Genomic DNA, 23572 nt, shown 5'->3' with positions numbered 1-23572 from the left:
TCCTGCTCCTGTGCCTGTAGGCCCTCTGCTTGCTCTGCTCGTCCTGCCCATGCTTCCCCAGCGCCGAGCTCACCTTCCTGCAGGAGGGGCCACGTCCTGAGCCTGGGCCGCTGTCTTGCAGCTGAGGGCGGGGGTCAGGGTGAAGCCTTCCTGAACATGCTTACATATGACCTAAAATGTCACACCTGTGAGCTTTGTTGGGTGGTGCTCCTCTGACCTCCATGACATGGGGAGGGGGTGAGGAAGGCACTGGGCTGTGTGCTAGTGGAAGTGACATGTCTTAGGGCCAGTCAGGTATTAGAAGGTGGAGGGAGTGTCTGCCCTGGCAAGGACCCTGACGGCCAAGGAGATGGAACCATGAATGAAGGAAGCTTGCTGTGTGGCCTCAACAAGCTCATGGCAGGGGTTGGCACTGGAGGGCTGTGGGGGTACGGGGCTGGGTTCAGAACACCATCTTCTCCCTTCTGAGGGGACCAGGGTTCTCCCTTTTGTGTTTTATTTGCGTCCTGGTCCACAAAGGAAAGATTGGGTTCCCAGTGCAGGTGCTGTTGAATTCGGTGGTATCGCGGGTTAGTGCCTGCAGGGTGGGGTGGCCGTTGCAGAGCAAGAGCATGATGCCAGTGGGCATGGCCTCGCTGTGCTCCTTCACCTCCAAAAGAGAGAGAAGTGTATTAGGTATACTTGGCTCATCGAACAGAACTGTTTCTCAGTTAGTGTGTGATCCAAGGACCACACTGGGGGCCGGAGTGACACCTGCCTGCACCTGCCCATGTTGTCTTACAGATCGTGACGTCTGCATCCACAGACCTTCAGGATTATACCTACTATTTTGTCCCGGCTCCCTGGCTGTCTGTAAAACTTCTGAGGTTGCTACAGTGCTATCCACCCCCAGGTAACAGCTGCGTAGCAGAGACTTCTCGGTGGTGGGGGGTTACTTCCGTGTCTTAGGGTTATGTCTCTTGTTTGTTATCTTTATAAGTCTTTTCCTGGCGCTGGTTCTTGTTCTGTGGATCATTTATGATGCTGCCACACATTTTGGCTTTCCCAGAGCAGCTGGTACAGAACTCAGAGTTTTCTTACGGTTTGGGACGGTTTCTGCTCTTAGATAGTATCAGATCTGTGCGGGTTTTTGAAACAGTCTTTTTCAGTAAAACTTGAAACACTTATAAACTTTGTATCTTAAGTTGTTAATAATCTGTATAACCTTAATGTACACACTGGGGATATTTTTCTGTTCGTGTTTTATTGCAAAATGTTACATTTGACTAATATGGTAAGTATCTCAAAGTAGAACTTCTTGGTTGAAGTATGTAGATGAAATTTTTTTTTAAAAATATTTTATTTATTTATTAGAGAGAGAGAGTTATGAGAGATAGAGCACGAACAGCTGGGAGAGGGAGAAGCAGACTGCCTGCTGAGCAGGGATCCCGACGCGGGGCTCGATCCCAGGACCCTGAGATCATGACCTGAGCCGAAGGCAGACGTGTCACTGACTGGCTGCCCAGACACCCAGTAGTTGAAGATGTTGATAGATCACTTCCAAGTTGCCCTTTGCAAAGATCGCTTGTGGTTGTAGCCTTTACATTTTAATCTAACTGGTGTTTATACAAGATATTTGTTAGGTACAAGTAATTCTCCTTTACTAAATATCTTTCATACCAAAGTATGAACTGCACACCTGCAGCAGAGCCCTCCCTTGAGCTGGAGCAGCCCGGCCTCCCTGATGGCCCTGCTCCTTCCTGTCTCACTCCTACTGCCCCTGGCTGCCCATCCCTGCCTGGCGGCCATCCCACTTCTTCACTCTGAGATCGCATGTGGATGTGAGTTCCTCATCTGACCCTTTTTTCAGGCCATAGGCTCCAATTTTCTTGTGTCTGGCCCCTCACCCTCTGGCCTCTGTGCTCAGGCCCTGGGTGGCTGCTCCTTGGGTGCCCTGCTGGTCCCCCTCCCGCGCTCGTCCACAGAGTTCCGCTCTTCTCTCAGATGGCCGGGTTTGCGACGCCCTGGAGGTGCTAGGGATTTTGGTGGACAGGTTGTTTCTGATATTCTGATATTTTTGTTGCTTTCTTATTCCTTTTTTGTCTGTTATTTCTTTTTTCTGGTTTGATGAGAACTTTAAAAAGTTTCTTTCTCTTTTTGTTGGTTTTGGTAACATTTTCTCTGTATCTGTTGGGAATGAAGGTGGAGAAAAAGATTTTTTGCCCCCGTCTTTCACACTTTTATATTCTGTGTTTTGTCTGTGTCTCTGAGGTTTTATTTTCTCTTGATTTGTATAATCTGTATGCAGTGAAAATGTTGTGTATCTTATTTGCATTAAAATGTGTGGTAGTTACCCTGGCTATTAAATCCTCTCATTGTAAGTGGCTCCACAGTTGGACCAGGAACTCGTACCAGCTATCTCCCTGCCTGGTTGTGAGGTGGTGCGACTGGGAGGGGCAGGTGGGTGTGGGGAGCCCCGCCTGACAGTGCTCTGTCTTGCCCAGAAGACCCTGCAGTGCGAGGTCGCCTGACCGAGTGCCTGGAGACGATTTTGAACAAAGCCCAGGAACCACCAAAGTCAAAAAAAGTGCAGCATTCCAATGCCAAGAACGCCGTGCTCTTCGAGGCGATCAGTCTGATCATTCACCACGATAGGTGGGTGGGCAGTGGGCGGCGCTCCTTCCCTCGGCCTTTCCCCTGAGTGTGCTAAAGACGCACCCCTCTTAAACATGTGTGTGGGCCCTTTCTCGTTGATGTTAGGCCTGCTGGGTATCATTGAGTGCTTACCCGTTCCCCAAGGCTGACACCTTGCCTCTGCCCTCCTCGGATGGGTGTGGGCTCCTTGTGCAGTCTCTTTTCCTCGCTCTCCTCCAGCACTTCGTGCTCTCTCTGGCCTCAGCACTTCCGCACTGTTTGCTGTGGTCCTGCCTTTCCCCGAGGGCCTTTCCTGTCCTCCTGGGCACCCTGATCCTGCCTGGCTTCTCCCATAACCTTACAGGAAGGACGAGGGTGGGTGCCTGTTAGCTTTCCTGCGACACAAAGCCACACTCAGTGTTGGTCTGAGGGCTTTATGGGGGGTGGTGGAACGGCCATGTGTGTCAGTGCAGCAGAGGGAGATGGTGGACAGCAGGGTGGTTTGCTTCCTTGCCTTTTCTCTTCAGCTCCCATAGTCTGACTTCCTGCCTGTGGCCTTGCGAGTGGTGCGTTGTTCTAGAGTTCCCAATAGCATGATGGTGTGGCTCCCAGGAAGGGCTGCGGGAGATGCCACCTGGGTCTGCATGACTGCAGACTGCTGCCCACCATCCAAGGTGGTGTGGGGGCCCAGGAGGCGTGGCAGACCTTCTCCCAGCCATCTTCCACCTCAGTGTTTCTGGACAAATGTAGTTTCTTGGGACAGAAAGTCCTACTGAGAGTCCTATGTCAGCAAGGTTGGGAACTGCTAAAAACAAAAGTTTTGATGTTAGGGGAAGCCCTTTGGTCTTTACTGAAGATACTTAAAGAGCGACAACATCATGAGGGCAAAGTCAAGAGTAAGTAGCAGTGTAGCCAGAACTCCTTGGGGAGCGGTATTTTGGGACTCGCTGACCTCGCACCTCTGTGTGCGCATGGCCTCTCAGAAGTCTTCTCGTGGGCAAGGCCTTTGTTTAGCCATTCGCCAAGGCTTGCTGCTTCTGGCTGAGATGACCTCTCTGGACCCTTGGTGAGAGCCCTAAGTGTTCCCTCTGTGAGCTTGGCACAGAGGCTCAGGAGACGCTCGGTTCTGCATGGTGCTTCTGTTGTCACCAGCTCTTTGGAGTTGGTGGAATTCTGCATATGAGGTGGCAATGAGTGGAGCAAGTGCAAAACTGGCCTCAGGATTTACATTCAAGGCTTCCGTTGTGGGGGGCCCCAAGGTTTCCCTTCAGCAGCGTGCTGGCCATGAATGCCACCTGCCATGCTGACCTGTGAGTGGCCCTGTCTGTGAGGTGCGTGCTAAGGAACCCCACCCACCCTGCTTCCCCTGTCCGTGCAGTGAGCCAAACCTGCTCGTCCGCGCCTGTAACCAGCTGGGCCAGTTCCTACAGCACCGGGAGACCAACCTGCGCTATCTGGCCCTGGAGAGCATGTGCACGCTGGCCAGCTCCGAGTTCTCCCACGAGGCAGTCAAGACACACATCGAGACAGTCATCAACGCTCTGAAGGCAAGTGCTCTGTCCTCTGGGGCTTGCACCCCCGGGTGATTCTTTTCTGTCTGCCTGTAAGGTCGGCTCTGAGCACACAGTATTGAACATCCTGTTATTCACAGAGCCGGGTCACGGTAGATGTCTGAACCAGTGCAAACAGTTCTTTTTGGTAGAAAGGTAAAATATTTTGTCCTTGTCTCTGAGTGAACTCACCCTTTGCAAAAGAAAATTCACCTTTCTTAAGGAATTGAAGTTCCAGAGTTGAAAGAGCCAAGTTGAGGTTACCTGCTCCCGTTACCGGCCTTTGGGAGTCTCCAGAGCAGGCTCTGCAGCTGTCCTCCCACAGGGGGACCACGGTGCCCCCAGTGTTACCGGTTGCTGGATGAAGTGTGCTAGGGAATGGAAGGCAGGTGGGGCTGCTGCGGAGCCCATTGGTCTGCCCAAGCTTGCAGTTAACAGTAGGTCTGACTCTGTCCCTTTGTGTTTTAGCATTTTCGGTGTGTGTTTTGAACAGGAGGCCACATGGATTCTCCTGGCCCTGGTTTTGGTGGTTGTTATCAGTTACTGCCAGGAGTCAGAAAGACTTACCCTTGCCTTCGCCCGTTGCTTGGTGGTTCAGCTGTGCTTCCCAGGCTGTCCTGTGCCGAGGAGCAGCAGGGGTCTTACTGCACTGCAGAGGCTGACAGAGCAGGTCTGGGGTGGGGCCTGAGAGCGGCACTGTGATAAGTTCCCAGGTGACGTGGAAGGTGACAGTCCGTGACCACATAGTAGAGAGGTCTCTGCTCTATCCCCAGGGATGCATCTTGATTTCGGGCAGTCCAGAGCTGCTGGGCCCGATTGTAGGAGTGAGGGGCTCTGCATGAGCAGAGTGTGTCGGGGGTCCCTGGATCTAGATGGGGAGTAGGGAGAGTTCGCAGTGAGCGTTGGGACGGAGTAGGGGGCCAGAGCCACAGGGACCTGGCCACCCTGCCCAAGGTCTGCTTGAGCCACTTTTCACACTGTGCCTCGTGCCCCCAGACGGAACGAGACGTGAGTGTGCGGCAGCGGGCCGTGGACCTCCTCTACGCCATGTGTGACCGCAGCAACGCCCAGCAGATTGTGGCTGAGATGCTGAGCTACCTGGAGACGGCCGATTACTCCATCCGAGAAGAGATTGTGAGTCCCATGGCCTCCGTGCTGCCAGCACAGTCTTCCTTTCCTTTGTGTGTGGTTCTGTTCTGGCGCTCTCCTGGGAATCTGCTCGATTTAGGGTGAGATTCCTTCACTTTAGCTTCCCATCAGCGTTCTCAGTGGAGCCTTTCAGTCTTTCGGGAATGACTTTAAACAGCCTGTGCGAACAGGGACCCTCACAATGAAATACTTTTGCAACTCAGGTGAGCACGAGTTCTGGTTCCTGTGGGCAAAAGCCTGCAAGTTTGAACCTTGGAAATACTGGTTACATGCTGGGCACGCACTCCTTCCTCTCTGATATGTTGAGCGTAGCCACCGTTTCCCACCTTGCAGTCCTCGTTTCCAGCCTTAGGTCATCAGCAAAGTGGGTGCACACGCCAAACCCCTTTTCCGAGTCCCACACATACTGACCTGGGGAAAGGCTGATCGTGATGCAGAGTCGGAGTGCACCAGGTTCCAGGGAGCCCGAGGCCAGCACACAGGGTCCTGAGTGTGTGTTGTGATTCACAGAGGGCTCATTGTGAGTCTGTGTGGAGAGGTCAGTTGCCAAGGTCAGAGACCCTGCAGCGTCTCCCTCCTATGAAAAAGTGTTTGTTATTTGTTGTTCTGGAAAGCAAAGTGCAGCTGAGGCCTCCTGGAGAGCCCTGGGGAGCAGGTGTCTGGCATCAGCTCACCACGAGTGACTCCCAGGATTGCTCCTAGGCTGCTGTTCGGTTTGGAAATGACAGGCTTGGAGCTTCTGAGTATATGTGGCTCTCAATACAGTCGGACACTTAGATTTATAAGGGATCACTTATTGATTGGTTGTGGCCCCTGTGGCCAGGCTGGGGCAAGTACTGGCTCTCCAGTGTTAAGTGCTGTGGCTTAATTACCATGTGGTCATGCCTCCGTGGGGAGCAGAGCTGCCGTGGAGAAGAAGGTCAAGGAAGGCTTCTGGAGCCGGGCTGATGCCCAGCCAGGAAAGGGGGCTCGGGCGTGTCAGGGGAGCCAGGAGGGACGGGGGAGGAAGCTCTAAGAACAGATGTGCAGGGAGTGTGGGGTGAGTGGGGGAGGAACAGGGGGGAAGATCCAGAAACAGATGTGCAGGGAGTGTGGGGAGGAACATCCCAGAACAGACGTGTAGGGGAGCGTGGGGAGGAAGATCCCAGAAAAGAGGTGCAGGGGAGCGTGGGGTGGGTAGGGGTCATGTTTGGAGTGTGGCACGCAGCAGGGCTGGGGCTTGATGCCTGTGCGGGTGGAGCTCATTCTGGGGACTGTAGTCACGGGGGCACCGTTCTCCTCACTGCTGGGTGTGTTCTGGTTTTTAAGGTCTTGAATGTTAGCTCTGTGTTGGCTCTTACTCCTTTTCAAATGACGAGTGATGTTCCTCGGTCAGTTAAGTTGAGTGAGGAGTAAGAGCGACCCCAGTCTCCGGGTCAGTGCTCTGTCCATCCATCTATGCAGCATGGCATGTCCAAGGATGTGCCCTGGGGTCGGGCTAGCTGCTGGGCATCCACACCTGGATGCCCTGCTCACAGGGAGAGGGGCTTTCTGTCCACAGGGAAGGCAGGTCCTAGGCAGGATGGCAGACCTGCTTGTAGTGTGGCTGAGGATTGGTGGAGGCAGGGCTCTGGACCCCGGCAGGGGGTGGGGGGCGGCTTGGGAGGCATTGTCATGGGGTGTAGGGGGACAGGTGAGCGTGGCGGGACCAGGGCATGTGTGGCAGGGGCAGTGAAGATGCTGGCCCGTGTCGTGGTGCTGGGGGAGGCCCTGAGTGCTCAGCTTTGGGGAGAGTTGGTGTGGATCCCGGAGGGTGGGCAGAGCAGATGGATGGTGGTCCAGGCTCCAGCAGGGGCTCTGGAGGCACAGTTAGGAGGGTGAAGGAGTGGGAAGGTGGGCTGTGAAGATGGGCAGCTGCATGAAGAACAGGGTCTGGTGTTGACAGCTGATGCTGTTCAGGGGGCTCAGTGTCCCAAGAAGGTGACTGGGGGAGGGGGCGAAGGTCTGCTTTTGGACAGCCTGGTGCTGTTGTCCTGGGGCAGTGCGTGAGGTCCATAGAGCCCTCTGGAATGCGTGGGGATACATGAGTGGGTGGGGTCTCCCATGAAGACTAAAGGGGAGAGTGTTAAGAAAGGCCAGCCAGAGCAGGAGGAGACCCAGGGGCCTGCTGCTCTGAGGATGGGGTCGCTGGGAGGAGAACCCGTGCCAGGGCTGCCTGGGCCGTGGTCAGATGGCAGTGCAGGGCGAGGTTGGCTGTGCCCTCCTGTAACCATGACCTGGCCCTCCAGTGAGTTTTCCTCGACCGTGTCCCACCGAGTCTATTCTTAGAGGGCAGTCTGGCTTTCCCCAGTTAGGTCTGCAAATCTTCAACCTCCTGGGCTCCATTGAGAATTTGGTGGAAGCTTCTTGGACACCCACGCTTTGGCACGTGTCCTTCCGAAGTCCTGGAGTTGGTGTGGGGCAGCACGCGGTGCTGCTGCTGCTGCAAGGCCCGGAGCACCTGCCCTGAGCATCTGCCCTCTGCAGGTGCTGAAGGTCGCCATCTTGGCAGAGAAGTATGCTGTGGACTACACGTGGTACGTGGACACCATCCTGAACCTGATCCGGATTGCCGGTGACTATGTGAGTGAAGAGGTGTGGTACCGTGTCATTCAGATCGTCATCAACCGGGATGATGTGCAGGGCTATGCTGCCAAGACGGTGTTCGAGGTATGGTCCCGATGCCCCCCTCTGGATAAAGCGTGGGGTTCTGGTGGGTATTGCTGGCCTCCCTTGTGTCTCCTACCTGCTGTTCTGAGAGGTCCCAGCTCACGCTGTGGACACCTCCTCGCTGGAGCCTCATCTCCAGTACATGCGGGGTCTCCATAGCGTGGGTCTCGGGCTCTGTGAGTGAGGGGCGTGGGCCTCCAGGAGGATGCTGATGTGCACCTGCCCCCACCCGGGGCCCAAGTAGAGCACAGCTCTCGTTCCAGGGCTGGGATTGGCCACATCTCTGCCCCTGGGGCTTCCCTGACATACCTGCAGAAGTGGTGGGAAGGGAGGGGTGCGTACAAACGCCAGGACGGTGTCCTGGGAGCTCTGCTGGAAGCTCGTCACACTAACACACGGAAAGCCACCTGAGTTCCGTGTAGTGTTGGCGCATCACCACGACTCCGAGGCTTTGCCGTGACGACAGATACGTCTCACCTCCTTGACCTGTGCAGGGGCGCCTGTGTGTCGGGCTCATCGTGCTCACTGTCTTACAGGCTCTTCAGGCCCCGGCGTGCCATGAGAACCTGGTCAAAGTGGGTGGCTACATCCTGGGGGAGTTTGGAAACTTGATAGCCGGGGACCCGAGATCCAGGTGAGAGAGCCCCTGGGAGTCGGGTGAGTGTTGTGTTGTGATGCGGGCGCTGGGCCTCCTGGTTCTCAGCTGACGGCGGAGTAGAGGTGGGCAAGTGTCCTCACTTGCGTGTTGGGATGGCCAGAGCAAGGGCACTCTGCTCGGATTACTACTTCCATCTTCCTTCAGGCTGTACAAGAACAGGGCCCTGGTTGATTGGGGGGAGGTTTGCGCTCAGTCAGGAATTGGAGGTACGTGCCTGAGGGCACACTCTTCTGCTTTACAGGAGTGGTTCTGGCTTAGTGTGGGTCCGTTTCCCAGAGCCGCTTCTCGCTCACCCTGCCGGTGAGAGGCATGGGTGCCCGGCGGTGCTCATGGGGCGTTGGGAACGAGGGGTGACGCGCCCCCGCCCTGTCTGTGCCCTGTCTGTGCCCTGCAGCCCCCTGATCCAGTTCAACCTGCTGCACTCCAAGTTCCACCTGTGCAGCGTCCCCACCAGGGCGCTGCTCTTGTCCACCTACATCAAGTTTGTGAACCTCTTTCCGGAGGTGAAGACCACCATTCAGGATGTGCTGCGCAGCGACAGCCAGCTGAAGAACGCGGACGTGGAGCTGCAGCAGCGGGCTGTGGAGTACCTGAGGCTCAGCACGGTTGCCAGCACCGACATCCTGGTAGGCCCTGGCCGCTCCGTCCCCCTGCTGCACTGTCACATGGCTTGGGGTTGGAGGCCACAGGGCTTTGAACTGTGGTGACCCGGGGCTTTCTCCAGGCAACTGTCCTGGAGGAGATGCCACCGTTTCCAGAGCGCGAGTCTTCCATCCTGGCCAAGCTCAAGAAGAAGAAGGGCCCAAGCACAGTGACGGACCTGGAGGAGGCCAAGCGGGAGAGGAGTGCCGATGTCAACGGGGGCCCTGAGCCTGCCCCTGCCAGTGCCGTGGTGGGTCCCTTCCTGATGGCAGTGCCCTGCATAAGCTCCTGGGCTGCCTGGTTCCTGAGATTCGGGGCCAGCAGGGCATGTGCCTGTTTGGGAGAATTCTGTGTGAAGTATGACGGTGTGTGCCAAGAACGTAGTGGTGGGACCAAGCCTAGGTCTTTACCTCTCCTTTGCCTGTGACCTCCAGAAGCTTGTTTTCATCCAGATGCTTGTGCCCTGTCTTCCAGAACGTCCTTCAGGTTGCTGTCTTGGGTCCAGGGTCAGCTTCTAGTTCCTCTCTGTCCTGACTGTGGTTCAGACGATGCGGCCACTCACTTCTTTTGTGGGACTGCCTCGTGTAGGAGTCCTGTCCAGCTACTCCTTGTTGGTCTAGAGCAGACCGACCCACCTCATGCTGTTCTTAGAGGTTTTCAGTAGTGACTTGGATTACAATCAATTTCCCTTCTCTGTGTGACATGGTGAGAACATACACGTGTAAATGAAAACATGTCCTTTGACATTCGTCAGGGGTAGACGTTGTTCTAGGAGCTGTATTTATTTCTTGTCTCTTCCTGACTGGAGTAGGAGTTTCATGAGCGCGTGCACACCAGCCCAGCCACGTAGCTGTCACCTGGGCGCTGGGACTGGCTCCCCAGAACTGTGGGCTTTCTGCTCGTCCATTATGGAAGGAATCCCGGAGAGCTTTGTTTCCTCTCCGGGATCTTGGTCCAGTGATGTGAATAATCCCTACTGGCGATATCAGCGATATCGGGGTCTTTGTGAGGAAGACTGTCAGACAGGATGTGTGGCCCTGTGCAGACAGACCGGGGTCTGTGCTTGTCAGGAGCATACTTGTGTCGGAGGCCTGGTGTTCCTTGTGGGGTCTGCTTGCGTGTCCCCATTGACCGTGTGTCTGGCCTTCAAGCCGAGGGTGCCGGGCCTGCCATGACCCCTATATTCAGGCTTCCCCGGGCCCCTGACTTGGGGTCCCCACTGTGACAGGAGTCACCTGAGCCCTGATGCTTAGTCCGGACCTTCTGGCATGTTTCCTTGTGATGCCTGCTCCATGGTTTCTGGCAGCTAAATTTCATGAATTGGTTTTGGAATGAATGATAAATACACACTTTTTCTCCAGGTGGCTGTCATCCCTTTGTCCCTGAGTAATTTAACAGGGCTGGCATTTCAAACTCCGTGCCTCTGCACCTGTCCCCTGGGCACAGAGTGGACCTGAGTCTTGAAGGCGGTGACCGGCTCCACCCACCCAGGCGCACGGACACTTGTTCGTGGGGAGGTCCTGAGGGTCATCCTGGTGCCAGGGTTCTGTTGATAAACTGGATTTGTGACATGGCCTGATTTCTGGAGGTGGTGCGCCTGCAGGCTTGCGTGTGAGCTGGTGTTTGTGCTACGCCATGTTGGGTTCTTCCCGTGGTGCTGGGGGCAGTGGTTCCTTGCCAGTGGTGTCATCTGGAGACGGACACGCACGGCGCAGGGTGAGGCTGTCTCCCAGGAGAAACTGTGATGGCCGGTCTGTGCATTGGGAGGCAGCCCGCGCCGTCCTCTCCAGCAGCTCCAGCTGCCAGCTGAGCACGCCGATGTGAGCACAGGAAATGGGCTGTCATGTCTATTTTGACGGTTGTCACTGATCTCTCCTTATTTGGTTCTTGATTTTTCTTGAGAAGCATATGCATGTCGGGCCTTGGGCCACACCTGGCTTGCCCAGCTATGTCTAGGCTGTGGCACTTGGGAATCCGTTGGCCCCTCTCTGACGCTGGATGTGAGCAGTGAGCCCCACTTCGAGAAGGCAGGTGTGATAAGATTTAGTAAGTTGTTGATAAGGCACAGTCTCGGGTGGGGAGGAGGCAGGCTCTCTTCCAGGTTAAGTTGGCAAATGTTTTAACTTCGGGCTGTGAGCTTTCTGCTTGACTGCCTGGCAAGCGTGTACTTGGCGAGGTGTTTGTGGTTGTGAGCAGATGGCCCTTCTGAGCCGGGAGCTGGCAGTGCCGTGGACGGTATCATGATCACGTGAGTGGTGATCTGTTCTCAGCGCTCACACGGCCGGGGGTCTGATCAGAGACAGGCAGGAGAAGCAGGGCAGAAAAGGGAGAAGGGTCCCTCTGGGCTGAAAGTCTCCTCTAGTTTTCGTTCCCACCTCGGAGGGGAGGCCCTGCCTCAGAATGGCATTCAGATGTCAGGCTTTTACGTGGAAGACAGTGGTGTGTTTTACTGTGGTGTGGTATCGGTTGGAATGTCTTATTCCGGGTCACAGATGATGCTGGAAGAATGTTTTCTTTGTAACAGGCTGCTCTGCTTGGGTCCACCTTCCGTGGGCCTGGAGCCTTGGCTCCTGTGCCTCCTGCTTGCTTGTCTGTGCACGGCAAGCGTCTCGTGCCAGGGCCATCTCTGTGGGTGTTTGGAGCCTGCCCGGTCCTCCTGGGGCGTGCAGGCTAGCAGCGGAGCTTGGAGCTGACACGCACTCTGTAGGCAGGCGGGATTCTTCTTGCTGTTCTGATTCCTGCTGTTGTTGCTGTCGAGGTGAGGAGAGGTAACTTGTGCTGATGGGTGTTGGGCAGACTCCTCGGGAATAGTCTCCGTGAGTCCTGAAAGGAGGAGGAGGCAGCAGAGAGGCAGTGGGTCTCAACACGGCTGTCTTGGGGCAGGCCCGCCCTGGGGATCTGGGGAGGGAGCGATTGTCCAGGTGGGTTCTCCCAGCAGAACAGCCTTGCTTTCATCTGCTGTAATTTTTGGGGTGCATATTTGACTTAATTGGACAAAAGATTTCTTTTTCTTTTTTTCTTTTTAAAAATGTTTGTAATTTTTTTTGAGAGAGCATGTGTGCCTTCGTGTGTTTGGTGGGGGGTGGGGAGGGCCTGACGTGGGGCTCAGTCTCACAACCCTGAGATCATGACCTGAGCCAAAATGAAGAGTTAGACACTTAACCAACTGAGCCACCCAGGCGCCCCTGGACAAAAGATGTTCTTTAAGGAACATTTGGGGGCATCTGGGTGGCTCAGTCGGTTAAGTGTCTGACTTCGGCTCAGGTCGTGATATTGGGGTCCTGGGACTGGGCCCTCTGTTGGGCTCCCTGCTCATTGGGGAGTCTGCTTCTCCCTCTCCCCCGTCCCCCCCTTGTTCTTTCTCTCTCTCAAATAAATAAGTAAAATCTTAAAAAAAAAAACCAAAAACATTTGAATTGGGCCATCTGGATGGCTCAGTTGGTTAAGCGTCTGACTCTTTGTTTTGGCTGGGGTCATGGTCTCAGGGTCCTGGGATTGAGCTCCATATTGGGCTCTGCCCTTGGCGTGGAGTCTGCTTGGGACTTTCTCTCCCTCTTCCTCTTTGTTTTTCAAATAAATAAAGAAATCTCGAACAAACTGTTGAACCATTGTTCAGGAACCAGTGGTAAAGATCTTGCAATAGGTGGCAGGGGGAGATCATCCCCATTTAGGCTGTAGGTCTGTTAGCTACCACAGACACCTTCCTTGCGTATTTCAGTGCTCCTCAGGTGGTCATCCTTCTATGATGACAGTTAGTCACGCAGTGTTGTGAGGAGCTGTGCTCCCAGGAGCACTGTCACAGGGCAGCGAGGGCCAGGGGCCACCTTGAGAGGCCACAGCATCTGCTGATGCTGCAGAAATTCCCGGTTTTCCTTCTCTTGACAGCTCCTCCGTGGTTCCCATCCCTCCTCTGGGGGCCCATGTGACTGATGCCACTCCTCTCCCAGGCCTTCTCCTTACCGAGGAGCCCAGCCCATCTGCTCTGCCCGGAGCTCCTGCAGGGTTGGTCTCCGTGTGCTGCACACCCCCACCCCCAGCCTTAAGGATGGAGGGGCCGTCATGCAGAGCAGGGTTCTCGGCCCTGTCAGACCCACACCTTCTTTGCAGAGCACATGTTTTATGATGCCTCCTTGTCTTGGAATGGAATGCCTACATGATATCACCTACTGACACATAAAATTCTTTAGAAATTCAGTGTAATGTTCTAACTAAATTTGAAAGAGGCATGAGCAGTTACCTGTACTAACATGAACATACTGACTTCCGTGTGTCACTGGTACAGTATGGCCACACTGGATACAGGTGGCAATGAGAGGCCTCACCCGCGACGTGACTGGCTGGTGCCCGGGGGGATGCCCACATGCCAGTTAAAGAAAGGACTTGGCCTCCTTCAGCTCACAGTGTAGCTGTGTTCCTGAAAAGATGAGTGTATGTTAAAACCCAGCAAAATACAAGTGCAGAGATGTAAAGGGGCATCAGGATGTAGTCTCAGGTGATTCCAGACGGTGACTCGTACCTTCATGAATGTTCGGTGGGACACTGAGAAGTCATTCAGGGAGAGTCCTCAAGGCCAAGTGGCTCATCCCTGGCTCTTGTGGCGGCACCGCACTAGGGGGAGCCAGAGCCCCTCACCTCCCGGGGTGCAGGGCCAGAGTGTGCACGTCAGCTGGGTGAGTGCTTGTGGGGGGAATGGACCCCCAGTGGCTTTGTTGTCTTTTACCTAGGATCAAAAAGCAGTCATTTAACAAAAAATGTCTGTTGTATAGGTTTTTTATTTGTGTTTTCCTCTGTGACTCAGTAAGACTTACACAGGGTTAAACCAAGAGTGCGCCCTGAGTTGCTTGTGGACTTCGTCTCTCACGCTCACTCCCACTGCACAAGGCTGACAGTGGCGTGTGAGCCCTTAGTTCTTTTTGACCTCCTTTGTGGCAAAAGTGTTTTCAGAACTTTTTTTCCCGTTCAGATAATCTTCATGAAAAAGGGTTGACTCTTTTTCCAGTCGCATGAGATTGTGACTGACCCTCCAGCTGTGGGCTTCAGGCTTGACCCTGGGGTGCAGTCGCCCCTCACGTGCTGGCCGCTTGCCCGGAGCAGCCTGGTGGGAGCCGTGGGTGGGGGGCTCGGGCGCTTGTACTTGCGTGGCCTTGCTGTGCCTGAAGGTTCCCCGATGACCCTCTCCTTCCTTGTCTTCCAGTCCACGCCTTCTCCATCGGCAGACCTCCTGGGTCTGGGGGCTGCACCCCCTGCCCCCGCAGGCCCCCCGCCCTCCTCTGGCGGGCTGCTCGTGGATGTGTTCTCAGACTCACCCTCTGCAGTTGCGCCACTGGCTCCCGGCTCCGAAGACAACTTTGCCAGGTAGTCGGTCTCTCGTGTCCTCAAGACAGGGACTCTCTCGGCCTCTGACCCCTTCCTGGGCCCACAGTCAGCGCCAGCTGATCGGAGGGGCCTTTGGTCCTTACTGCCCAGGGCCCTCGCTGGTGGAGCTCAGGATGCCAGCCGTGCTCGGCGGGTTTGCTCTGGAACAAACCTCATACTGTCATGGACTGGCAGTTCTCACTAGAGAAACGTAGCTAAGTTTCTGAAGAAGAAGATCAGGTGAAAAAAGCTGCAGGGCTGGCTTTTCATTCTGTCCACAGCTGTGCCCCTTCACGCTCTGCACCCTGTCATCCGGCCGTGCCACTCCTAGCCCTGACGTCATCCCCTCTGTGTGTGTGCCTGGCAGGTGCCCAGGCTGCCCTTTTTGTTAAGACACACTCCTCAGTTGCCCGCTCCTGCTTTATCCCAGTCTGTCCCGAGGCGCGTGCCACCCTCCCCTCCACCAGCCCCATCTTCACTGCTTCCTGTGTCGCCTCATCAAGACGTCCCGCCCCAGCTGCGCATGGAGCCCTGCTTCCCGTGAGCCCTCCAGGTGGCCCCTTTTCCCGTCTTCAGGACGTGGACGTCACACTGCCCTTCCCAGCATGTTTTCTTTCCTGCTTTCTCTGCTGCACAGCTCCATACCTTTTTCCTGTCTGCTTTCTGTCCCTTGTGTTTCTGCTGGCCTTAAATCTGGCCCGGAGGTGTGGGAGGGCTTGGCCTGGGTATGGGGGCGGGCCGGCCAGACAGAGACAGGCGTCCTCACAGAGGGGCCCCTTGTCCTCGGTGTCGTGACCACGGGAGGAAGATTAGTGTGGTTTTGCAGCTTTCCTGTCTCTTGGTGTTCTCACTGCACGTGGATTCTTGCTTCCTGCTGCTTGTTGAAGCTGGTGAGGAGAGGCGGGTTTGGACAGGTGTGAGCGACGGTCTGTGGTTTCTGCAAGTGCTGAGTTGGAGATTGGAAAGCACTGCACACCCCAGCTTGTGAGGCATGGGGAGAGAGCTGGGCTGTATGCTGGGTGTCCTGTTCTGGGCGGTGGTCTGGAGCAGGGACGTCACCTGGCGTTCTTGGCCCTTGTGTGTGTGCAGGTCCGCACGGCTCCCCTCACAGGGGTCAGGGGGCGGGAGGCATGGTGCCGTTGACGGCAGCTTTTCTGCTTCACAGCGTCCCAGCTGACATGGGGGAGCCTGGCCGTCTGGGCCTCGTTGCTGCTGCAGAGGGCGTGGGTCGGGGTGCAGGGCCCTTCAGGACAGCATGGCTCACGGTGGGCGTCAGGAGCCCCTAACCTCACAGGGTCAGGTTGTGGCTGAGGCGGCCCCTCAAAGCCCACCACCCAACTAGGTATTGACTGTTAAGCTACATCTGCCACCTGGCGGGTCATGGGTCAGTGCCCTTGCCACCTCCTTGATAAATGTCAGCTTACAGTGGTTTAGTACGACCAGCCAGGCCACGTCCACCTCAGCGCTTGCATTGGGGGTGGGGCACGGGGCTGGCCCCTCCCCAGGTCTGCATCGGGCCTATGGCCGTGTGGGCGAGGAGACCTGCTGCCTGGTCCCTGGGGATCAGTTGTGGGGCAGCGGGTTACACGCGGCTCAGGTTGTTGTGGAAGAAGGCTGTGCATCCCTAACGGGCTTCGCGTGCAGCGTGAGCGGCTTGAACTGGGGAGAGCCTGTTGTGTCGGGATGGCGCTGGACGAGGCGGGAGGGCAGCTGTGGGGACTGAGGGGAGCACAGCTCTGTGCAGTGGGTCCCGTGGCGGACCAGGCCCAGTCATCCCTGGGCGCACCGTGCCTCCGGCCGTCTGTGCTGCTGCTTCCTCCCCGTGAGGGTGGCTGTGATGCTGCTCGGGGCCGGGGTCGTGCACGCACGTCAGCAGCACCTGGACCTCTGTGGAGTGCCTGCAGGCACTGTTGTACCAAACAGGACGAGGCGGGGAGTGCTGGCTCCGAGCTTCTCCAGGCCAGCAGCACAGCCGGACTTGGAGATTTTGGGGCGTGGGGGCTGCTGCCAGGGAGCGTCTGTTTCTCGCTGCCCTCGGATGTCACGAAGGGCTCCATGGGGCAGTGCCCTTTCTGCCCACCCACCCCACTGCCCAATTTGGACTACGCCTCGTCCTTCATGTGTGGATTGGGGACCCCCCAGAGCAGGTGGCCAGCGAGCAGGGCTGGCTTTTACTGCCTCAATGACTGTATTGCACCTGCCCTAACCCTCGCCCCTCTTTTGGTCCCAGTTCACTACGTAATTGTGATTTGTGGTAGAGGCGGCCAGGACACATTAAGCTCCTCTGAGATAAGTACAAGCAAAACTCAAACACAGGTTGTTTTATTTTCTCCCCATTCTGTGTAGTGTAGATGTCATGTAGTGAGCCAAACCCTGGGCCCCTGTGGGGTGCAGACACTAACCCTGCATTGAGGGGTGGGCATCGCCTGCAGCAGCCTGGGTGCCATGCTAGTGGTCACCCCCAGAGCTGCGGCCAGCGCCCTGCGTCCGGTCCAGCCTAAGAGCATGTGCTGGGCCCTGGGGTGTGCGTGTTTGAGTCGTGGGTCAGCGCTTTTGTGGGGGACAGAGCACCGTCCTGCCCTGTCCTGTGTGATCACATCCGGGTCTCTAGTGGGCACCTTTTACTGGTGTTTCTAGAATATTTTTCTACCTTAACTTTACTTTCGAGTCCCATAGAGGTTTTTTCTGGACTTTTTGTGTGTTAGACTCTTTTTCAAAGCAAATCTTTATATTTTCATTGGGTGGCTCTGAGGGACTCACACGCTGTCCCTTCCCCCTAGGTTCGTCTGTAAAAATAATGGTGTGCTGTTTGAAAACCAGCTGCTTCAAATCGGACTGAAATCTGAATTCCGGCAGAATTTGGGTATGTGCTTTAATTACTTAACGAAAACCTTCACTTAGAAACTATGGGCAGAAAATATTTGCAAGTCACGTATCTGATAAGGGCTTAGTTTCCAGAATATACAGAGAAGTCCTAAATCTCAACGATAAAAAAACAACCTGATTCAAAGACGGGCGGAGGACTGGCGCCCACGTCTTTCCAGAGAAGACCTACAACTGGCCAACAAGCACGGAGCTGCCCCAGGTCCCTGCTGGTCAGGGATGCGCACATCAGAGCTACAGGGAGGAACCACCTCCAGCCGTCAGCACGGCTGCTGTTGAGAGAAAGCAGAAACCCCCCCGTGTGGGAGGACGCGCAGGGGGTCCCTCCTGCACCGTCCGCGGCAATGGTAGCCGGTGCGGCAACCGTGGGACGCCGTGTGGCGGTTTCTCCAAAAACTGAAAACGCAGTGACCGTGTGATCCAGCAGTTCCTCTTCTAGGTGTTTACCCAGAGTACACGGACAGGGACTCGAGTGGATGCTTGCACACGCACGTTCACAGCAGCTGACGCATGGAGACAGCCCGAGTGTCCACCGACGGACACGCGGATAAATGTGGTCCATCCACACACCGGACTGTCACTCGGCCCGAACATGGAGGGACACGCTGACACCAGCCACAGTGTGGATGGACCTAGGGGACGTGATGCTGAGTGAACTAGGCCAGACACAAAGGGACAAATCCTGCTGGATTCACCCACACGAGGTCCCTAGGGTCTCCAGATTCACAGGGACAGAGGGTGGACGGTGGGCGCTGGGGCCGGGGGAGGGACGGGGGTCGGTGTCTCAGGGGAACAGAGAGTGGACGGTGGGTGCCGGAGTGGGGGAGGGATGAGGGTCAGTGTCTTGGGGACAGAATCTCTGTTTGGGAAGATGGAAACTTCTGGAGGCAGACGATGGGGACGGCTGCACAACATGAATGTGCTTGGTGCCCTGAGCTGTGGGCGTAGAGGTGGTGAAGACGGTACATTTTATGTTCTGTGTATTTTTATTTTTTATTTTTTTAAAGATTTTATTTATTTATTTGACACAGAAAGAGAAAGCACACAAGCAGGGGAGAGGCAGAGGGAGAGGGAGAAGCAGGCTCCCCGCTGAGCAGGGAGCCTGTTGTGGGACTTGATCCCAGGACCCTGGGACGTGAGCCAAAGGCAGATGCTTCACCAACTGAGCCACCCAGGCGTCCCTGTTATGTGTATTTTGGCACGACTTCTGAAAGTGCTTTTGAGTCTCCCGCCCCCAAAGAAAACTGCACTGACCATTGGGGTGTTGCTGGGGGCTCTGGTGGACGGTGGGCCGCCCGCCTTCCTCTCGGGTGCCCTCTCTGAGCCTTGTGAGGACCGAGTGTTCTGTGTAGGAGCAAGTACATGTGTGGACAGCGGGAGAGAAGTAGCTGCTCTGCCCTCCAGGGTGTTGTAGGGACGTTGCGAGGGTTGGCAGAAACCTCTTCCTGGGAGCTCTGTTCTGAGCGGCTGGTGAGGCGTCCCTCCTGCTCGGGGCTGTGGTGGCCCTCCACATTCAGGGTGGGTGGGCTGGTGCCACAGTTTGTCCTCAACAGGGCACTTGAAATTCACTTTCCAGTTTGAGTTCAGAGAGAATAGAAATGTTCAGAAAGATAAAGATTTCTGTTGCGATGTTAAGTAACTGACTACATTGGGGCATCTTTTCCGCCAGCGTCCAGCGCATGGGCTGCTGTGGTACTGGCCAGGGCATCGCTGTGGGGGAGGCAGGTGTGGCCAGGCCTCCCTGGAGGTGGCGGCCAGGGCCTCGGTCCCAGGTGCCAGGTCCCAGGTCCCAGGCAGGGCGTTGTCCCAGAAAAGGTTGCGCGTCAGATGGAGAGCTGAATTCTCCCAGCAGGGGGAGCCGTGACCCCGTGTCTGCCCGCTGCCAGCTTCTCGCCCAGCCCTTCCCTGGAGTTCAGCGGGTAACAGGGATTCTTGTGTTTTTCACTCTTAACATTCAGGATGTTTATGAAACAAATTGTGTTTTCCCTTTTAGGTCGGATGTTTATATTTTATGGAAATAAGACCTCCACACAGTTCTTAAATTTCACTCCAACACTGATCTGTTCGGATGACCTTCAGACGAATATCCTTGCCTCACGTTTTCTGTGCCCCCGGCAGACGGGCGCTTGGGGTTTAGAGGAGGGTTTTGAGGAAGTTGTTCTTTATCAAAAGAGCCCGATGCCCCGGGTGCTGTGGCGCCCTCGAGCTGCTGTCTCACGTCTTGAGGGAGCTGCTGTGGCATGTGGGAGACCGGTGTGCAAGCGTCCGCTGCTGAGCCGTTGGGTTCTCGGACTCACTTTTGTTTCCCCTTGTTTTGTTCTCCTGCCATGTGATGTTTAAGCCCTCTGAGCTCTGGTGTCCTCTGGGAGTCTCCCTGAGTGAGCAGCTGCTGACAGTAGAGCGAGCGTGGGCTCGGGCCACCTGGAACCAGGGCCGCATACTTGGGCCGCGCTCTGCTTTTCTCCAGCGGCTGTGTCCACACTGGAGCCTTGTCCCTAATAAGTGTCAGGAATGTGGTTAGAACGTGACCAGCTGATACCAGCGTTGGTATCCAGATCTCTCTTCCTCCCAAGGATGGGCCAACCAAACAAAATGGGGCTTGGGAACGCCCCAGCGCCGCTGACAAGGATGCTGCGTCCCCTAAGGAGGTGTGCAAAGCAGCAATCTGCTTGCCACGGGCCAGGCCCGTTTTTAATTTAAGGTAAATGTTGAACATAGATTGTTAAAGGCAAGCGTTTCTAGTCAATCATTAAAAATAACATGTATGTAGGATTAACGTATTAGAGGTTTCTTCCAAGATCAGGAGCATGAGCTCTGACTCTTATAGACCCCCTTCTAGAACGTCCCGGGGCTTGCTCAGCTTGGACACGATTCCCCAGTGTTGACATGGCCTCCTTGACACAGCACATCTGAGCTTGCAGACCAAGCCCGTGGACCCAACGGTGGACGGTGGTGCACAGGTGCAGCAGGTCGTGAACATAGAGTGTGTGTCCGACTTCATGGAGGCGCCGGTCCTCAACATCCAGTTCAGGTGAGGAGCTCACGGGCCAGCGGGCCGAGTGCCAGCCTGCTCTTGCCTGGAGCTTGGGGCTGGGAGGTTGTGCCCACTCACAGCCGTGTCCCTGGGGGTCCTCTGTCCTTGTTGAGCCTCCACATCCTTCCTTTGGAGGCTGTTGTGAGGGCTGAGTGGGACCCAGGTGAGCAGTGGCACCCGCTGTGCGTGCTGCAGTGTTAGGGGCACAGCGTCTGGGAAGTGAGGGAGCGAAGGTGTGCGCAGGCTCCCGGGAGCCACCGCGAGCCAGCGCTGTGTCGCTCAGGTCCCGTGCTCTCCAGCTGAGAGATGGGAACGGGGCCCGTGCTGTGGGGCTGGGACGGCTGGGTCCTTTGTGCCCCTGTGTGGCCACTGCTCTGCAGGTCCGTTGTGGGGATGGCACCCCAGGTCCTCCCATCTGGGGGTGCGTTGTTGCCCAGTGTCCTCCAAGCATGCATGCCGTTTTGGTCATTATCTTTTTTAAGACTTGTTTTTGAGAGAGGGGGAGAGTGGGGGGAGGGGCAGAGAGAGAGAGAGTCTCTAGCAGACTCCCCGCTCAGCCTGACACAGAGGCTCCAACCCAGGACCCTGAGATCATGACTTGAGTGAAATCAAGAGTCGGACGTTTAACCAACTGAGCCACCCAGGTGCCCCGTGCTTTGATTATTTTTTAAAAAATATGTTTGGTATTGGTCCTCGGTTCCTGGCTGTCCTTTTTCAGTGAGTAGGATAGAATGTGTGTGAACAACTGGCTCTGGTAGGGTGTTGGTAAGGTGAAAGTTTCGGAAGAGTGTGTTTTTTTTTTTTTTTTAAAGATTTTATTTATTTGACAGGGATAGAGACAGCCAGCGAGAGAGGGAACACAAGCAGGGAGAGTGGGAGAGGAAGAAGCAAGCTCATAGCAGAAGAGCCTGATGTGGGGCTCGATCCCAGATCGCCGGGATCACGCCCTGAGCCGAAGGCAGATGCTTAACCGCTGTGCCACCCAGGCGCCCCAAGGAAGAGTGTGTTTTTAAACATTAAAAACACAGAGAACTGAAGACCATGTACTTCATAGAATTTAGGGAAATAGGCAATTTTTTTTTTCATTCTGTAGGCAAACGCTTTTTTTAGTTTCTTTTCATGGAAGAAAGAAAAATCCCATACAATTTAAACCAACTTGGAGTTGTAGGAAATGGGCTGTGGGGAAAAGTGAGGAGATGTAGAAGCCCGAGGTTGGGTGGTCCTGCCCGAGACCCATCCCTGACCTGGCCTGATGGGCCCGGCAATGCCTGGTCGGAGCCACGCTCCCAGACACGCACACAGAGGCTGGTGCAGCGCCCAGCTCGTTGGTCCTCTTCTGTAAATGGCGCTGCACGCTGAGATGGACCCGGTCTCTCTGTGGCTTTGTGCCACCCTTTCAGAACACACCATTCCCCCCTCCCCACTTCCCACAGCAGTGGGCATTCCCTGTGCCCTGCCAATTTGCAAACTAGGAATTTAGTTCTGTAGTTGAGATTCAGAATTTTCGGCTGCCCATGTACGCTGCTCACTATGTCTCTGTGTTGCTCGTAGGTATGGGGGAACCTTTCAGAATGTGTCTGTCAAGCTGCCTATCACACTCAACAAATTTTTCCAGCCCACAGAAATGGCTTCTCAGGATTTCTTTCAGCGTTGGAAGCAGCTGAGCAGGTGAGTGAGGGGCAGGGGGCAGGGCCGGGTCCTCCCAGTCTGACCTGGCTCAGTGTGGTGACCCTCGATTCTACCTCACAGTCCCCAACAGGAAGTGCAGAACATTTTCAAAGCAAAGCATCCAATGGACACAGAAATCACCAAAGCCAAGGTAAGGCCTGTTGATGGGTATTCCCGGGGTCGGCACGCTGCCCCGGGCTCTGGAGGGAGGCTGGTTGTGTTGCTGTCCTTCCATGGTCCCCAGTCGCACTGCCCTACGCACCTGTCTCTCTGTGGCACAGATCATTGGGTTTGGTTCTGCGCTCCTTGAAGATGTTGACCCTAATCCTGCGAATTTCGTGGGGGCTGGCATCATACACACCAAAACCACCCAGATTGGATGCTTACTGCGTCTGGAGCCGAATCTGCAAGCCCAGGTCAGACTTCTTGAGGAAAGAGCTAGCTACGCCCGAGCTGTGTTCTGGTTGTGGTGTGATATGGGTCCTAAGTGGAGTCGTCTGAGGAGTTCTGAGAGATGTGTCCCCCTGTGTAACCTCCACTATCCCACTGATACGTAGAACATTCCTGTCACTCCAGAAAGTGCCCTGGGGTTCACTCTCCCACCATCTGTCTCGACCTCCTGGAGAGACTGTTTGCCACGGGGCTGCCGTCAGGCCGGTCTGGCCCTGCTCCAGCCCTCACCCTTGCGGCTGTGTGTGCGCACCATTGGCTTACCCAGGCCTGTGGATGCACAGCTGGGCCCGACCAGTTTGGGGTCATGTTGTTGAGTAGAGCCGCAGTGCACCTTTGTGTGGCTGGCTGTCTTCCTTTCACTTGGGAAGCGGTGGGGATGGAAGCGCAGGCTCCTGGGCTCTGTGCCCGGCTCACGCTCCAGAGCGGCCCCCGGCTCTGTGCTCTGCCCACGGCACGCAAGTGTTCCAGCAGCCCCATACGCGGCTGCCACTGGTTACCGTCAAACTTTCTGTGTTTCAGCTGCTTGAGAGCGTGTCTGCAAAACGCTGGCTGCCTCCAGGGACGCACCGAGCAGGGGGAGCTCGAGGGGCCGTCGGCTGAGGGCGCACGAGCCTGCGTGCGGCCACTGACCTGCCGTGTTCTGTTTCAGATGTACCGACTCACGCTGCGCACAAGTAAAGAGACCGTCTCGCAGAGGTTGTGTGAGTTGCTGTCAGAACAGTTTTGACCAACGAGGATGGAGGACCAGGCTCCCGCGTGTTGTGTTTTTCTTCATCTCTGTCATTTTTCTTCATTGCCGTGCTGCAAATAAACAGTCCTGTCGACAGCTGTCTCTCGGCCTTGCTTCTCCAAACCGGGTCCCTTTTGGGTCCGGTAGGG

At 55.7% G+C, this 23572-nt stretch overlaps 1 protein-coding gene across 10 annotated transcripts in view; it reads left to right on the top strand.

The window, feature by feature from the left end:
- AP2A2 (adaptor related protein complex 2 subunit alpha 2) overlaps positions 1-23517 on the top strand; it is an 83987-nt gene extending 60470 nt beyond the window's left edge. For 5 of the 10 annotated variants that reach the window (XM_057317137.1, XM_057317138.1, XM_057317140.1 and 2 more), the window contains 16 exons: positions 784-892; positions 2484-2634; positions 3992-4160; positions 5160-5297; positions 7818-8000; positions 8537-8634; positions 9053-9284; positions 9383-9550; positions 14495-14655; positions 17436-17518; positions 19532-19623; positions 20448-20569; positions 22124-22240; positions 22322-22391; positions 22522-22656; positions 23343-23517. In XM_057317137.1, coding sequence (XP_057173120.1) covers positions 784-892; positions 2484-2634; positions 3992-4160; positions 5160-5297; positions 7818-8000; positions 8537-8634; positions 9053-9284; positions 9383-9550; positions 14495-14655; positions 17436-17518; positions 19532-19623; positions 20448-20569; positions 22124-22240; positions 22322-22391; positions 22522-22656; positions 23343-23420 — 2106 coding nt within the window. In that variant the 3' untranslated portion in view covers positions 23421-23517. Of the gene's footprint in view, positions 1-783; positions 893-2483; positions 2635-3991; positions 4161-5159; positions 5298-7817; positions 8001-8536; positions 8635-9052; positions 9285-9382; positions 9551-14494; positions 14656-17435; positions 17519-19531; positions 19624-20445; positions 20570-22123; positions 22241-22321; positions 22392-22521; positions 22657-23342 lie in introns of all 10 variants that reach the window. The other 5 variants (XM_026482887.4, XM_048214713.2, XM_048214710.2 and 2 more) reach the window with 2 other exon arrangements.
- Positions 23518-23572: the final 55 nt, after the last annotated feature.

This window comes from Ursus arctos, unplaced genomic scaffold, assembly GCF_023065955.2.
Source record: "Ursus arctos isolate Adak ecotype North America unplaced genomic scaffold, UrsArc2.0 scaffold_23, whole genome shotgun sequence".
Taxonomy (NCBI): Eukaryota; Metazoa; Chordata; class Mammalia; order Carnivora; family Ursidae; genus Ursus; species Ursus arctos.
The sequence above is the reverse complement of the archived record's forward strand: the minus strand, read 5'-3'. Positions and strand labels throughout refer to the sequence as shown.